Below are 18,187 nucleotides of genomic sequence, written 5' to 3'. Positions count from 1 at the left end.
CAGCATTAGATGAGTATATTTTTAGAAAAATGCTGAAGTAACTACGGAGAAACTTATGTAACAATTCAGAGAAAAGACCACAGAGTTGCAAACTTTATGGGTTGTTGACGCCTTTGTGTCTTTGTAAATGATCTGAAACTCCTGAGACTGAAGACGCACTTGATTAGCCTTTGTATACTTCAGGCAAAATATGTAAAGCCACATATCACCTTTTGATACTGTACTTATATTAGAAAAATCTAAATAAATAAATGCATCAAAATTATCAATAATTTAAATGGTTGCATATGTGATTCCACCTCCTTGATCCCTGTTGTTCCAGTCTAAAACAGCTTCAACATTCAGGGCTGTTTGCTTTGCAAGCATTTTCAGGAACTAGATTTAACCACAAAAGTTTGTTTCAATTTGCATTTTCACATTTCTATAAGGCTTCATAGCAACACCTTTTTTTATTGTTGCAGTACTTAGCAAAATGAATAATAATTCTTCTTCATTGTGAATATCCAATGTTATTTACATGGATTGTATTTATAGCCACTCTTTTTGTAATGGCAAAAATGCTTTTTGGGTCAGTGTGCAAGATGTGAATGATGGAGCAGAGTTGGCAAAGTATTATCATAGTGTTCATATACCAGATACTATAGATGTAACTTGGTCACTCAGACTGACAAAAAAAAGCTTCAAAATGCATATTATTTTAAATTAATCAATACTACTATACTTTAAGTTGTTTTTATAATAAATATATAATTCCTAATATGTTCATATTTGCACTATTAACTCACACTTCTGTGATATCAGCTATAGTACTTTTACTGGTGATTAAATTGCATCATATATAATTTTTGTCATGTTATATTTACAGTTTCTGTTAATGATTACATTATCAATATGTTCCTGTAAGTACAGAAGTCACAAAAATAAAAACTATAGAAATTGCAAGAATTTATTGGTTTTGAAATCATATGTAGACATGAATTTGCTTAATACTTTGTTGAAGCACCTTTAACACCAATTACAGCCTCAAGTCTTTTATAATATGATGCTACAAGCTTGGCTCAACTCTTTTCTGGCAGTTTCTCACATTCTTCTTTGCAGTACCTCTCAAGCTCCCTCAGGCTGGATGGGGACCGTCGGTGCACAGCCATTTTCAGATCTCTCCAGAAATATTCAATCAAGTTCAAGTCTGGGCTCTGACTGAGCCACTCAAAGACATTCACAGAGTTGTCCCGTAGCCACTCCTTTGTTATCTTGGCTCTGTGCTTAGGGTCATTGTCCTGCTGAAAGATGAACCGTACTGTAGGGATGGAATTGGCCAGGTGGTGAGCGGTGCCTGGTTTCCTTCAGACATGACACTTGGCATTCAGGCCAACGAGTTCAATCTTTGTTTCATCAGACGAAACAATTTTGTTTCTCATTGTCTGAGAGTCCTTCAGGTGGGCTGTCATGTGCCTTTTACTGAGGAGTGGTTTCTGTCTGTTCACTCTATCTTACAGGCCTCATTGGTGGAGTGCTGCAGAGATGGCTGTTCTTCTGGAAGGTTCTCCTGTCTCCACAGAGAAACGATGGAGCTTTTACAGAGTGACCATTGGGTTCATGGTAACCACCCTTCTCTCTTGATTGCTCAATTTGACCGGCCGACCCGCTCTAGGAAGAGTCCTGTTGGATCCAAACTTGGATCCATTTATGGATGATGGAGGCCACTGTGCTCATTGGGACCTTCAATGCCACAGAATTGTTTCTGTACCCTTCCCCAGATCTGTGCCTCAACACAATCCTGTCTCAGAGGTCTACAGACAATTTCTTGGACTTCATGGCTTGGTTTGTGCTCTGACATGCACTGTCAACTGTGGGACCTTATATAGACAGGTATATGCCTTTACAAATCATGTCCAATCAAATGAATTTCCCACAGATGGCCTCCAACCAAGTAGTAGAAACATCTCAAGGATGATCAGTGGAAACATGATGCACCAGAGCTCAATTTCAGTTGTCATGGCATAAGACCAGAATACTTATTTACATGTGATTGTTGTTTTTTAATGTTTACAAGATTTCCAACAAACTTCTTTCACTTTGTCATTATGGGATATTGTTTGTAGAATTTTGAGAAAAATAATAAATTCAATCCATTTTGGAATAAGGCTGTAACGTAACAAAATGTGGAAAAAGTTAAGTGCTGTGAATAATTTTCAGGATCTAAACCAGAGGGTTGAAAGAACTGTTGAGATTCAGAAGACCACGACTTATCTCAGTTTTGACAAAACTCTTGACCAGAGGTTGAGGTTCTTGAGTACAAGAAAGGGAAAGTAACAAACAAAAAAGAGAAGAATCAACAGTAACTTCCAGCTTTGATATTTCTGTACTTTGTCAATTCTTGTAGTTGTTTTTAAAACTACAGCATGTCTCCACAGCAACCAAGTATAATGAGGAATGGGACACCAAATCCAGTAAATGTCCATACGAGGTTTTATTTGATGTAATCCTCAACATGCATCTTATTGGTGGTTACATAACCAAATGCCTTTGTGTAGAACATGTCTGGAAGACTTTTAACACTCACCAACAGCCAAACCATGAGTGAGATAACCACTGAGTGAGTGAGAGTTAATCTGCTGATCACTCTAACTGGATGGACAATAGCCAGGTACCTGTACACACTGATACAAGTGAGGAAGCTGATGCTGCCGTATAAATTCAGGTTGTAGCAGAATCCTGTTATCCTGCAGAAAACATCTCCAAAGATCAATTTACTCTTCCTAAAGTAGTAAACTACCAGGAGTGTGAGCAGATAATGAATATCAGCAAATCTAAGGTTGAGAACAAAAACATTGATGATCTTTAGTTTGTTCATGTTCTGCAGCAAAGACTTCAATCCCCATCCATTAGCTACCTAACACTGAGATGAAAACAGGAGGCAGAAATCTGTGTTCAAATTTAAAATAGATTTTTGTAAAGGAGGCCGTATCTTCTAGTCTTGTACAAATAATCTCTTGTGGAGAATGAGAATTTCTTTCACTTGCTAGCATGAAAGCAATGAAAGGTGTGAAAGAAGTGTGTTTTTTGTTTGAAGAAGACTTCTAATTAAAACCAGTGCTAATTTTGTGGTTACAGAAATTAAACTGTGCAAACACAGCTACAGTGGAGTGAAAATGTTTGAATCCCCTAACAAGGGTTGTTTATTTATTAAACAATAAATGCATTTATTAAAACATTTAATTTCCACAATTGTCATCACATTGCAACAGCTTGTTGCATAAGCTGGTTGAGTACTGTGAGGACATTTTTTTAGAAGCTTGTTCACAAATTATAGTACAATAGAAGAAAGGCAAAAAGTTTTTTCCTCACCTTTCATAACTCACATTAATTTTGTAGAAAACACCAGTCCACCTACAGAGAACAGCAATTCAGCAAAGGGGATGATGAACACCACATCTTGTACTTAAGCCAAATTTGGTTTGGTACAGTAGATGGATAGGGATTTAAGTCCTTGTTGCACAACTGGAGTAAACTAAAGCTCATCAAGGATTTTGTCGGCTTGCAGTTTAGCAAATTCTATTTATTATACAGTATATGGTGATGTGACAACATCATAAATGACAAATGCAGTTACAAAAGAGTGATTGCATAATTATTCAAGTTTAATTTTAAAAAGAAAACAAAAGGCAATGGCAATATTTTTACTGTATAGGCCTGGTAGAAAATTTTGGCAGTTCTGGCATCACTCAAAATGGTGATACATTGAATTCAGATTCAGTGAAGTAATAAACTCATAACTATGAGAATTTGTACTTTTAAATCGACATAAAAGACCTGTTTAATACTGTATGTGGAGCCTTACACCCTGGTCTGAACCAGCAGATAGCATGCATGGCACTGACTTTCCTCGCCCTTATCTCATGATGTGATCCTAGTACACATGAAAAATGAAGCGCACCCTCATGCACATCCTGAATGCTGACAAAAAAAAGCTGAACTGCGTGTGGCTGGTGCCCACAGTAATTTGAGATACACACTGCACTGCTGAGTACACTACTTCAGTGTGAAACACAATCGAAATTTGCAGAATAGAAAAAAAATCCATTTATTCTCCAGAAAATATAGTCAGGAACCATCAGGAATGGTAGTATAATTAAAAGTGAGATTAAATTATTTTTCTTGCTGGCAAGCAAATAATGAACATTAAGATAAAAAGTAAATCCAAAGACGTATTTGAGGTGCACAGATAATACAAAAAGATTTGATTTATCTGAATGTCCTGTTTATTTAAAAGAATTTTAGCATGTGGCAACATCACCAGGACAAAAGCAAAGCTCAAAAATGTAGTATCATCCTAGACTGCATGAACATTGTTTGTGATGGACAGCTGCACAACAAACTTGCAAAAGCTGCTGTTTAAACTATTCGTTATTGAATAATTAAAAATAAAATCTTAACTGTTGTTAAACATCATCTGCAGTTTGTGGCACAGGAAAAGACCGGGATTTTGAAAGAAACAAACATTTGAACATGCATGGAGCTCGTTGAAGCACATGTCTGGGCTGAGAAGGAACGTCTTCATTTTCATGAAGATAAATCAGAGGGTTGAGAGCACTGTTGAGACAAACCAGACCCCGACTTATCTGATGAGCAATGTAGACTCCATTACACCAGTGATGCCATATACTCTGTTTAGACAAAACTCTTGACCAGAGGTTGATATTCTTGAGAACATGATAGGGAATGTAACAAACAGAGAAGAGAAGAATCAGAATGAACAACAACTTCAAGCATCTCTGCTTCAGCACCTTGTTAATGGCATTTTTTCTGCAGAGAACAACAGTCACATGTCCATAGCAGCCCAGCAGGATGAGGAATGGGATACAAAATCCAGTGAGTGTCCTTCCAAGGCTGTATTTCAGATAATCCTCAACATATTTCTTGTGTGTGGTGTCATAACATTTTCCAGAGTTGTTTCCATATGTCTTTGTGTAGAACATGTCTGGAAGACTTTGCACACTCACCAAAAACCAAACTGTGATGGAGATAACCACAGAGTGAGTGAGAGTTAATCTGCCCATAACTTTTATTGGATGGACAATAGCCAGGTACCTGTACACACTGATACAAGTGAGGAAGCCGATGCTGCCGTATAAATTCAGGTTGAAGCAGAATCTTGTTATCTTGCAGAAAACATCTCCAAAGATCCATTTACTGTCCATAAAGTAGTAAACCACCAGGAACGGGAGTGTGAGCAGATACAGAATATCAGCAAGTCCAAGGTTGAGGACAAAAACATTGATGATCTTTAGTTTCTTCCAGTTCTGCAGCAAAGAGTTCAATCCCCATCCGTTAGCTACCAGACCAACGATAAACACTAAGATGAGAACAGGAGGGAGGAATTTCCTTGCAAAGTCAAAGCTGACCTCTTTACAAGATGTGGTATTCATCGTCTTCTGGTCAGCAGGCAGTAGAAATCCTTCTCTCTGTGATCACTGTTCCGCTCTAAAGATTTATAGCTACAGAATTACTGTGCACGTTGTTTAGAGGAGACTTCCTGTTTCAATCACCAGCCTCACCAAACTACATGTGAATATCTGCACCTGATAAAATCCAGGAAATCACATTGCGTAGAAAAAAAAAACAGAAAATCTAAATTATGCTAAACCCTTGAGAGTTCACATTACAATCATATTATAGGTTTAAATTTACTTGTGTGTAAACTCACATGTACATTTTCTGTAATTTTCTCACCATTGAATATATGTAGAACTGAAACTAAATTAGAGTGTCTCTACTTTGGTAGCTTATGCTTCCAGCATCATTTTTAACATTTAGTATGTGGCCTTATTAGTATGACTGCAGTATAGTGATAAATTATTTCAAGATAACTGTAACTGCTTCAGTTACATCCACCAGCATGGAGGAATATCTGATAGTCGTCAGGTTTACATAAAAAAATTAGCATTTCCTGTGATGAATTGCCATTCTTTAGACAGCTGGTGTGTAAATCTAGATGCAGTCAAGTTCATAAATGTTGAAAAATTGATCATGAAATTATGCCTTCTTTGGTACTTGACCTCTGTAAAACAACCACATTAAATTTATAATAAAAACTCAATATGTGAGCAAGGTCAACACTTTCAGCTTAAAGGTTTGACAAAAGTGAGACATTAACCATTCAGGAGTTACAGCCACTTACATTTACACACCCCCAGTTTTGGTGACTCATAAATAAAATAAATAGCTGACAAGCAGTTGCAGTTCTGTGGCGCAGGAGGTAGAGTGGTCATCCACTAATCCACCAGTTGCTGGTTTGATCCCTGGCTCTTCCGGTCACATGTGGAAGTGTCCTCGAGCCTGAGACTGAGAGACTGAACCCCAACTTAGTTGCTCCCGGTGAGTGTTGGCCTGCTTCATAGCAGCTCCCCCATCAGTGTGTGAATGTGTGTGTGATTGTGAGTGTGAATGAGAAGCAGTGTAAAACGCTTTAAGTAATAATAGGTAGAAAAGCTCTATATAAGTGCAGATCATTTACCATCTACCATTAGTTTCCTCATTAACCATGAGTATTTAAGCAAGTAAAAAGCTGAAGGTGGTTCTGAGTATTAGGTGACACGGCTCTGAACGGTGAGAAAAGCAGTAGCAACTTTGGTAATTGTTCAAATCTTCTGTATCAGTTCTCCACAAAGCAAACATCAAGTTCTGGAACACAAATACCAAGTGAGGAAATAAGTGAGAGCATACTGAGCTCAGGAGTCCAGCTCCTTCAAAGCTGTCCTTTTTATTGTAAGCAACAGTCCAAATATTATATTTTTACCACAAAAGAATCACATTTTTGAGGCATATTAGAATTATCATTATTAGAGCTAGTTTTTGCTTTATACATGCAGCAAGATTTGTAATAAGGGCATTAATTAGGTTCATCAAGTTAAATAATGAAAATACTATTTGTCGAAATCTGTCTATAAGCTATTGTAGTTGTCCCAAAGATAACTGTACACTTACAAATTTGAATGTTTTTTTTTTTATGAAATTCAAATAAATTGTCTGCCACTGACGGTTTATTAGGCCTGTAGAAGACTGTATGGTCTGTGGCATTTCAAAGGGACCCTCCCCCTCATTCAGGATTCTTTAGGGCTTACTTCACTTAAACTATGAATAACCTTCCTCTTGTGTTAGGGTCGGCACCGACCCATTTTCAGTTTTAAATGCATAAAAAAACCATATACATTTGTTTGTTACATCAAGGCTTTTTGACTTTGTCAGTAACCTCTATTTCAACAAAATAAAAAACATTTAAAACTTCTAACTAAATTATGAAATGCTCTTAATGAAATTATGACATTTGTGATGTTAGGGTCGGTTTCGACCCACTTCTAAAAATAAGGTTATAAAGCAATATTTATAGCAAAAACTGAAACAATAAGTGCACTGTCAGCATAAACACTGACAGCAAGCTCCTCTCCCAATCATGTGAGCTTTAGGTGACTCTTGTTTTCCTGTATAGCTGCACAAATACAGAACAAACAAACAAACATGGACGCGTCCAGACGTGTGAATTCAGTATTGAATTGGTGACTTGCAGAGTTCACATCTCCAATTTACAGCTTCAAAAATGAGAAAGATTTTAAATAAGCCAAGTTCTGGATAGTATTTTTGGTAAAAATGAGGAAGTAAACACAGAGGAACAAAGCGACATGCATAAGCAGGTTTCTGAGGAGGAAGACAATGTAAAGTTTCATCCAGAAGAGATAGACACATCTGATGAGTCTGATAAGGAGGCCACTATTGAAGAATTTGCTGAAAGTCCAAAGACGGTAAGATCTTTTGGAGGTCAGTACCTCATGATGCACATGGTAGGGCAGCTGCTGCAAATGTCATCAAAATGACCCCTGGATTCACAAGGTTTGCTGTGACGAGAGTCAGTGACATCAAGACATGTTTTGAGCTTTTTATGCCATTGTCACTAAAAAGAGTAATTCTTGTTTTGACAAACCTTGAAGGAAAAAAAAGTCCATGGTGACAAGTGGAAAGACATTGATGAGGAACACCTAGATGCTTACCTTGGTGTTCTTCTTCTTGGTGGAGGGTACAGATCCTGCAATGAGGCCACTGATAGTCTCTGGGACGCATCAACAGACAGAAATATTTTTCGCGCAACAATGTCACTTATGGTATAAAAATCTGGGCAGCCTGAGATTCAAAAACAAGCTATGCCTGGAATTTACAGATTTACACAGGCAAAGTTGCTGGTGGCATCCCAGAGAAAAATCAAGGAAAACGTGTGGCCCTCGATATGACTACTGGACTGCAGAGTCACAATATCACTTGTGACAATTCTTTGTACCAGCTATGACCTTGGATAAGAGCTTCTCAGGAGGAAACTTTTAGTGAAATTGTAGTGAAATAATTTTATTTTTTGGCTTTTCCTTGAAGTAAATGTATATGGGTCAAAACTGACCCGTAACACCATAGATGTTACTATTGTTAAAAATATATAAAAAAAAAAAAAAAAAAACTGAACAAAATTATTAAAGTGATGTGTTCTAACAACCCTTAATAATGGTAAGGTAACAAAACAATCTTGTATTTATTTATATTTTTCTATTGAGGTTCATTTTACTATGTTCTTATACTAAGATTGAGGGGTATGCTGACAAAAAAAGCCCCAAAAGGCCCACACCTAAAACATTAAAACTAATATTTTCATTGAAAAAGAAGCCTAACAAGGTAACCAACAAATGAGAAACAAATTACATGAGAAATAATTTTTTTTTTTGTGTATTTTACAGCTGATTTAGGACACGGGTCAAAACTGACCCGTTAACACAAGGGATGGTAACAGAAAGTTAACACAAGAGGAAGGATAAACTCTAAAAATGTTCATGTTGCTGACTAGTGAGATATTGTACCACATTTAAATATTTTTTGCAGTTTGTCACAACTTCATCATTACAGGCCTTTGTAGCCAGAGATCGCACTGCTTTGCAGGTAGAACACCTCTTGTATTTAATATACATTCACACTATCCCTGTGCAGGTTAAGGGTTGTGGGAACTTGAAGCCAATCTTAGCTGCCATTGGACAACAGGAGATGTACATCCTGTCAAGCCTGGACATATAGATGATTCACAGACACATACAGATAATTTACTGCCAACAATAAGTGCATGTCTTGGGATTGTTGGATAAAACTGAAGTAACCAGAAAAAAAAAACCCACACACAGAGAGAACATTGTAATTTTACCCAGAAAGAAAATTGACAGATGCCAGTTGGACCTTCTACCTCTAAGCTGGTTAACCACTCCACCACTGTGCTGCTCTACTTCAGCCTCATGCCCTAATAAATAGAAATGAATAAAATAAATAAATAAATAAATGCAATATGCAATGAGAACAAAAAATATCAGAGGGGAACTTGACTTGGGGGGATGGACAGCCGCATGACAGCTTCACTGGCTTGTTGGAAATAATGTCTGAGCCGAGCAGAAATGTCATTTCCAAGAAGATAAATCAGAGGGTTGAGAGCACTGTTGAGACACACAAGGCCCCAACTTAGACTCCATTGATGGCAGATTTTCTGTTTGGACATCTCTGCTTCAGTACCTTGTCAATAGTTTTTCCTCTGCAGAGAACAACAATCACGTGTCCATAGCAGCTGAGAATTATAAGGAACGGGATACAAAATGCAGTGAGTGTCCACCCAAGGCTGTATTTCAGGTAATCCTCAACAAATCCTTTGTGGTGTCATAATTTGAACTAAACTGGGGACAGGAAGTGGAGAAAAAAGGGACAAAATAAAGGTCCAGCGATCCCTGCTCATGGCAGCTGGTCCATAGGAGGTTGGGCAGGAGGCCGGCGACGACGGCGGAAGCCCTCTGGGGATTGGGCAGGAGGCCGGCGAGGATGTTTGGAACCTAGCAATGGAGGACCAGGAGCTGGACCTGAAGGGATGTTGGCTGACCCACGAACAGGAACTGTTGCTGCCAGGCCGGACCTCGGCTGACCCGGAGACTTAACCAGAAACAGAACCAGGAGACGTGATCAGGAACAGGAACAGAACCAGGCCGGACCTCGGCCCATCCAGGGACGTGATCAGGAACAGCAACCAAACTGGTGGCGGCCACCCCCCCCGGCAGGAACAGGATCAGGACCAGAGTTGGGGCCTTGACAGACCAGTAGGTAGGTGCCGGAGCAGGATCAGAGTCGGGAGGTGGGTTGGCGAATGCCGTCCCGGAGACCGATACAGGTGCAAGACCGGGACCGGTAGCGTCATCAACCCGCTTCAAGACAGGAACAGGAACTGAGCCAGAACTTGTTGTTTCGGCTCGCTTGGAGACATCAGCCAACCCAGAGACAGAACAAACAGGAACTGAAGAAGGACAAGCAGCATTAGTCGTTTTTGTGCAGCAGCATCATTGGCTTCCCCGAGGCCTTTTATTTGTTTCTACTAATGGGATTGGTGTTCTCTCTAATTCACTCTGTAATTCAGCCCACACATCAGTAGAGACAGGTTGATGTGTGCAGCAGACTGACACACATCCTCCCCTCCTTTGACTTATTTGCTTGAGCTTCATAACTTACAGTGCGTAACGATCGTCATACATAATTCAAGCAAAACATAATTCTGGCTGCGTGTATTTTGAAATTATGCACATTCTCTCACCATGCGTCTTTCTGTCGCAACTCCTGGGCAGCCTCTGCATCAAGTGCCTGTCTCGTCCTCATTGCTCAAGCTTGGGACTTTCACAGTGCATAATTATCATTCCTGCCCTCTCTCAATAGCATTCAGGTTGTGTGGGTGCATTGTCGTTCAATGCAGGAAGCTGTATTCTACTATCTTTTCATGGGCACCTCTGTGATGCATTGAGCTGGTGTGTTTGGTGCTTTTATGGACTCCAGAGGTCCAGTGGGGCATTGACCACCTCAAGCTTCACCCTTCACACATGAAATAGAACGTTGGTTATGTGTTGTAACGCTAAGTTCTATGAGTATAGGTGTATCCCTTTAAGCTGTTGGCCCACTGCTCCCACTTTTGTTGGCTGAAGTAAAAAATCTGGCTTAATGAGAGCAGAACTCAGGATGCACCGATATTATATACTTTGTATGACCTTAGGGAGTCAGCGGGCGCAAAAGTAAATCTTCACGACTGCGCATGTGTGCGGTTAAACCCAATAGCAACAGCTCTAAGAGGGCTATGCCTATGCGCATAGAATCTGCGGTTACAATACTTAACCAACCTTTTGGACTGGTAGGGTCCAGAATCTGGTCCCTAAAAGAACATACATCTCAGAGTGTGGAGACAAATTTTGAGCTGGGCCCCATTATGTAACAAAACAAACACAGATAAACACACAAATACAAACATCTTTCATAGCTGTTTAGTATGATACTGTTGTTGTAATGTCACTTTTGTATCTGTCTAAGTCAAATTTAAATGTAAAAAAATAATATTGTACTTTTATTATCTCTGAATTCTACTGTATGTCAGTAGAGTAATAATAATATTTTATACAATAAAATAACACTAACTATTAACTATGTTTTATGCAAAATTTGACTATTATAAACAATGCAAATATTTGCATAAATATAAATTATGAGCCTGCAATAAATCCAAAATGCTGCAGCAAGAGTGCTGACTGGAATTAGCAAGAGAGATCATATTTCACCTTCACTAGCTTCTCTCCATTGGCTTCCCATTAAATCCATAAAAGAATTTTAAAACCCTGCTTCTTACATATAAAGCTTTAAACTAGTGATGGGCGGATCGATACCAAAATATCAATATTTCGATCTGACGGCCAATTTTTAAATATCGATTCTCAAGTTAAAATATCGATATTTTCTGTTTATTTATTCATATTTTCTCTGCAGTCATATCCGAATGTTTTCTGCTCCTTCTACATCAATTCATATATTATTTGTGATGCACCACATAGGAACTACTTTTCCTTCCGCCGATCCGCCCCATGATCCACAATCTTCAACTAAACTTCTTCGACACGTGCTCGGCCGGCTGGCGGCTCCGCCTCCAAACACCGGCAGCATTTCGGAGCAAAATGTATCATTTTTATTCACGGACTATTTCGCTACGAACGTTCTGTTTCAAGAGAATTGTAGAAATGGGCAAAGTGTGTCTAATCCATAATTGGTTTTAAACAAAGGGAAGTAAATACAGATGGGTATATAAGACATACATGTAGATGAGGGCGAGTCATGGATATGAAGTGACATAAACTGTTCACCTGATAAAGAAAGTGTCATGCTGTTGTCATGGAGATAAGTCAGAACGTTAATACGCTTTATTTATTATAATAAATAAAGCGTTAAAAATGCCAATAGGTTGAACAATGATTTTGCTGTCGTTTTAATGTTTTTAATTATTCCCTCTAAGGTAAATGGTCTGCACTTATATAGCGCTTTTCTACCTATTGGCACTCAAAGCGCTTTACACTGCTTCTTATTCACCCATTCACACTCACAATCACACACACATTCATACACCGATGGGGGAGCTGCTATGCAGCTGGCCAACACTCACCGGGAGCAGCTAAGTTGGGGTTCAGTGTCTTGCTCAAGGACACTTCGACATATGACCGGAGGAGCCGGGGATTGAACCAACAACTGTGAGATTGGTGGACAACCGCTCTACCTTCCTGCGCCACAGTCGCACGTGATTGTGTTTCATCGTGATCAGATAACAGAATTAAAATAACACTCTGGATATCGGATCGGATCGATATCGCGATACTAGCCAAGGTATTACTTGGTATCGGATCGAATCTGAAATCACTGGTATCGCCCAACACTACTTTAAACGGTCAGGCTCCATCATATATAGAAGACCTCATAGCACCATATCATCCTAAACCACTTCGATCTCAGAACTCGTGGTTCCTAGAGTTTCCAATGGTGGAATAGGAGGCAGAGCTTTTAGCTATCAAGCTCCTCTCCTGTGGAACCAGCTCGCAGTTCAGATTCGGGAAGCAGACACCCTCTCTACTTTTAAGTCTAGGCTTAAAACCTTCCTCTTCCATAAAGCTTTTAGTTAGTTATAGTCATGCTGCCATAGGCTTAGACTGCTGGGGGACCCACCCCCAGATGCACTGAGCTCCTTTCCTCCTTTTGTCCCTCTTTACTCTCCTCTCACCCCACAATTGTCACCACTGTATGTCATTAACTCTGTTTGTTTTCTCCCGTAGTTGTCTTTGTCCTTCTCTATCCCCCTCTCTCTGTCCCTTTCTGCTGGTGTCCCCAGCTTTGAAGCTGTGTGTTTTCCAGTGTGCAGCTACTGGTCCTACCAACCTGCCAACATGTTTTGTTGTTGCTATTTTCTTTTCTCTCTTGACTTTGCCTCACCCCAACCGGTCAAGGCAATTGGCCGGCCACCTTGAGCCTGGTTCTGCTGGAGGTTTCTTCCATTAAAGGGAGTTTTTCCTCTCCACTGTTGCCTATGGCTTGCTCAAGGGGGAATTGTTGGGTTCTCTCAATACGTCTTTATAGTCTTGACTTTATTCTGTAAAGTGCCTTGAGATGACTTTGTTGTGAATTGGCGCTATATAAATAAAGTTGAATTCAATTCAATTGAATTAGCAAATGTTCATGTTGAAAACCAATATCAATTAGACAACAGATATAACAATTTAAACATACATCTTACGAGTACACATTTCTCTTTGTGTTAAGCATCTATAATTTGTGTTATGGGCGCAAAAGTAGGTTGTTGAAAAAAGAATACCTTGATGATGGTGATAACTGAAATAATGACTTAGACAGGAGAATTGTTTAGCCCGTTGCTAAATCTGTTTGTTTATTACTTACCCGCTAAGTGGCTAACCTGCCTGCTACCTTTCTGATCTGCCTGCCTGTTGACTCTTCGCGTTGCCCACCTGTCTGTAACCTATACCTCCAGACTCCGCCCGGGTTCCTTTCTCCTTATACTGATCCTGGAACTTTGGACTGTTTGGTAAAGGAAAATATTTGGATTCTGTATGTATAAGACCTCAGACTCTGGATAGACCTCCTGGTAGTTTTGCCTGCCTGCTACTTTACACTTGTCTGGTCTGCTCTGAGCATTTCACCAGTAGTGGAGAATCTGAAGCTTTCTGAATAAAAATGAAGCAAATGTTTTGAAAATTGTTTCAAAGCAAACAGTTAAAAATTTGGGTAAAGCATTGGTCTTAAATACAAATGTGTAAAATAAATGATAAAACAGTTGGTCGGAATACAAAAGGTCTTAAAGCTGCAATTATTTTGTTCTATCTGTAATATAAAATTAGATCACTTTTGAATAAACTGAATGAGCAGTAGATCTGACATTTCAAATCAGTAGGACACCTGTCTGATACAAGTGATGTAATGAAGCTTAATTTGGGGTGGTCATGTGATTTTTATTTATTTTTTGATGTGGTGAAGCAAAGCTTTGAAACATCTTGTTGTGATGCTGAAAGGAAAGGACCAGCTAGTTTAAAGTGGCAAAACTGTTCCTCAGCATTTTTGAGAGAGAAACAGATTAAAGTGCTGAAAGAAACTGAATTTGGATTATATCTGTCCAAATATATCTGGATCATGCTTTATTAATTATCAGTAAAGTGAGTGAGTGGTGAATGAGTGGAGTGACATCCAAAAAATAAACATGGTTCAAGGTCAGTACTATCATGTGACTTGGAGTATTCTGGGACTCTGCCATAGAAAAATAGGTAAGTGTGCAGCAAACAATGCAGATATATGAGTGAGCAGACACTGACCTCTACTGGAGAGACACAGTAGTAGGGAGAGGAGCCCAGGTAAAATTGAGGACCAGATAGCACAGCTAAGTAACAGGTGGCCAGTGGAGTGTCTCCAAGAGGACAGGTGAGTAGCAAACTTAGCACAATACACAAAAGCCAAATACAACAGATGACATGCAGTAATCATGGGTCGCACCGTCGTGTATCGAGGACTATCGAAGTATGACTTCACTGATGATGTTCATAATCTCTCTTGTTCAGGAAGTGGTCTGAGTGTTGCTGAAATTTATAAACATACATCGATTAGGCATAACATTATAACCATCTGTACAATTTGATCAAAACCTTTAAAGGTGGCTTTAACATGATTTATTTTAACAAGGTTATAATTTCTCTGATTTTAGGTTGAAACTATCAGAAAGGTGATAATCCTACCATTTGGTTATTATTGAGGTCAAAGTGGGTAGTGGAGTCGTACTGGAGTGCATTATATGATAGGGTGGTTCTAATGTTTGGGCAAACTCGTTCATTTTAAATAGGGTGAGCCAAACATTAGAACCACTCGTTTGTATAATGCAATGAATATTTACCACAATGGACCAGCTCACACTTTGTTGGATATTTGTGGCAATTTGTTGGTTTGTGTGTGACTGGAAGAGGCAACAGATCATTTATCCTTACTTGTAATAAATTGCTGAGGAGTTCTCGTGCAGCCCTGCCTCAGCTGTACCTTGTGAAAGACTTTACTCCCGAGCAGGTAAAGTTGTTTCTACAAGGAGGAATCGTCTGAACCCCAGGACAGTGGAACAGAAAATATTTTTTATCTAAATAAAAATGAGAAAAGTTGCACATGCAAATTCACACCTTATTAAAACACTATAACTGTATCAAAGCAATTGTTCCCAAGTGATTATGAATTATTCAAATGTTGACAAAATAATTTATTGATAAGCATTTGACAAGTAATATTAGACTCTGTTGTATTGTCGTTTTAATTACCCATAATACACTATCCAAAAATAGAAATTCTATTCATATGAATGAATAGGACAATACATGAAATGTATTAAGATGAATTGATCATTCCCATGGCTGCACTATTGCAGGACAGTACTGAATGTCTTACAAATTGATAAACAGTCAGATATATTCTAGGTCAACAGTTTTTGATCAGTAGGGGCGGTTGTGTGGACACAAAGCCTTGCAAAATTATCCTTTTTGTGAGCTATTTGTTTGGAAGGCTTGAGGGCATTAAAAAGCTTCGCCATCACCAATATCCAGATCCACAGACAGAGTTCCAAGTTTGAGCCAGTGATAACAGAATAAACTATGAGCACACAGATTATCCAAATCCAAATCCGACCGCAATGTCCACAATCTGGTATTCTTGGTAACCTAGACCAGATTTGGCCTGGAGCAAAGGTCCTCTGCCAGGCTGACCGATCATACCAAGTCTTTTGGTGTTGCTGTGCTTGCGCTAGCACACTCATCTTTTCTAAACGCTCTCATCTGCAACACATAAGACACAATATTTACAGGCCCCATTGTCCCCTGGTCACCCTCCAGAATCTCCCTCAACAACGAAAGGGGTCCCCTAACTTCGTGACCATACATAAGTTCAAAGGGGGGAAAGCCAGTGGAGTCTTGGGGAACTTCCCGGTATCCAAAGAGTAGATATGGCAGCCACTGATCCCAGTCAGATCCAGTATCATTGACAAACTTGCGCAGCATCTGTTTAAGAGTCTGATTAAAACGTTCCATCAAACCATCTGTCTGAGGATGGTAAGGGGTTGTTCGTAAGCACCTAATACCAAGCAGCTGATAAACCTGTTTAAGCAGAGTAAACATAAAGTTAGTGCCTTGGTCAGTTAATATCTCACAGGGAAATCCTACTCTAGAAAAAAACTGCACCACACAGAAAGCAACAGCCTTTGCTTTGACTGACTTTAAGGGGAAGACTTCTGGATATTTGGTAGCATAGCCCATTATCACAAGCATGTAGCGATTTCCAGCTTTACTTCTCTCCACTGGACCAACAATGTCCATGCCCAAGCGTTCAAAAGGGGTAGAGATGATTGGAAGAGGCTGGAGAGGATCTCTGGAGGTGGTGTTGGATGAAGTCATCTGGCACTGAGGGCACTCTTACAAAATTGAGCAACATCAGTACACATACCAGGCCAATAAAATTGTTGTTTAATATGTGCTGTGGTTTTGTGCTTTCCCAAGTGGCCAGCCCAGGGAACAGAATGACCCAGAGTAAGAACACCCTCCCGAGCAGCCTGGGGGACAACTAGCTGGCTGGCTGCTCCCTGCTGACACACCATTATGTAAATAGAATTCCTCCTCTAGATTGCAGTCAGCCGCAGTACCTTGCTTCCTTTCTTTTGCCTTCCGCAATAGTTGGCTCAAAGCTGGATCATTTTGTTGCACGTTAGTAATGTTGGCAGGAATCTTAAAGTCTATCTGTACCTCAGGCATAGGATCAACTGCCTGTTCAACAACTGTACGTTGGAACTTTTCCTGCCTCCTCTCTCTGCGTGACTTCCAAGTCTTCCCGGGTGCCGCCTGCAGGTCAGCATCAAAGAAGGGCAAGGCCTTAAGTGTTTCTAACAGTTGATCTGACTTTTTAGATTGAGCTCTAATCATAGCCACACAACATTTTTGGATTGAGTATAACAAATCCAAGAGTACTGGCAGATCACGACCTAATACCACAGAAAATGGTAAATTCTGTACAACTCCGACATTCAGAAGGTAGACCTGTCCATGCACCTTTAAATACACATCTGCTGTAGGATAAGGTTTTTCAGTACAGTACAGTTACAAAAGAAAATGGGTTTTATTTACCCAAATGTAACATATACAAAGAAATTTCAATTTATTAACAAAATGTGGGCCCTAAAAGAGGTCAACAAAAGACAGCTAAACTTAAACTATCAAACTGAAATTACAACATAAGTTCTAAGCACAACAGAGACAAAACAGATCTGACCTGAGTGACACACAAGGGGCAACATATATACTGGCTGGCCAAACCAATATGACACACAAGGGGTAGACAAATCTGTAACTAGACAAATTATAAACAAACTCTAGACAAACAGTTTACCAACATCCTCCCATTAGTCAAATATGAAAAAACAATAACAAAATATTGAACCAAATAACATTTAATAACCTATAACAGTTAAAGAAACATATTCCCCATATTTTCCCATCCCTGTGTCAAACGGGGTACTTGGTACAAACCAGGCCCAGTAGGAAGTATTTAAAGTTGATAAAGACCTCAATCAAATCTTTTATCTGGATGGCCAACACCCCTGGACCCAGCAGAATGGTAACTGAAGAAAAAGAGAAATTAAATTAATACAACTTAAAATTAATAACAAGAAACTAAACTTAAGGTAAAAGGTAAGTGAAAACATTACCAAACAAACTTAGGGTGTGGCCGAGGCTGTAGCCATCACAAGGAC

The 18,187-nt window shown here is 39.3% G+C and overlaps 1 protein-coding gene and 1 pseudogene across 1 annotated transcript; both read right to left on the bottom strand.

Annotated features, from left to right (window-relative positions):
* Nucleotides 1-2,149: 2,149 nt before the first annotated feature.
* Nucleotides 2,150-3,949, bottom strand: LOC137139257 (P2Y purinoceptor 1-like; annotated as a pseudogene).
* Nucleotides 3,950-4,221: 272 nt separating this feature from the next.
* Nucleotides 4,222-5,512, bottom strand: LOC137139911 (P2Y purinoceptor 1-like). Its single transcript, XM_067527813.1, has one exon. It carries the CDS (start codon nucleotides 5,427-5,429, stop codon nucleotides 4,443-4,445), a length of 987 nt encoding a protein of 328 aa, XP_067383914.1. The 5' UTR covers nucleotides 5,430-5,512; the 3' UTR covers nucleotides 4,222-4,442.
* Nucleotides 5,513-18,187: the final 12,675 nt, after the last annotated feature.

The sequence above is a fragment of the Channa argus genome, chromosome 13 (assembly GCF_033026475.1).
Source record: "Channa argus isolate prfri chromosome 13, Channa argus male v1.0, whole genome shotgun sequence".
NCBI classification, from domain to species: domain Eukaryota; kingdom Metazoa; phylum Chordata; class Actinopteri; order Anabantiformes; family Channidae; genus Channa; species Channa argus.
The sequence above is the reverse complement of the archived record's forward strand: the minus strand, read 5'-3'. Positions and strand labels throughout refer to the sequence as shown.

Coding starts and splice junctions, on each gene's coding strand:
- LOC137139911 (XM_067527813.1), bottom strand. CDS start 5,429: ATGAATACCACATCTTGTAAAGAGGTCAGCTTTGACTTTGCAAGGAAA.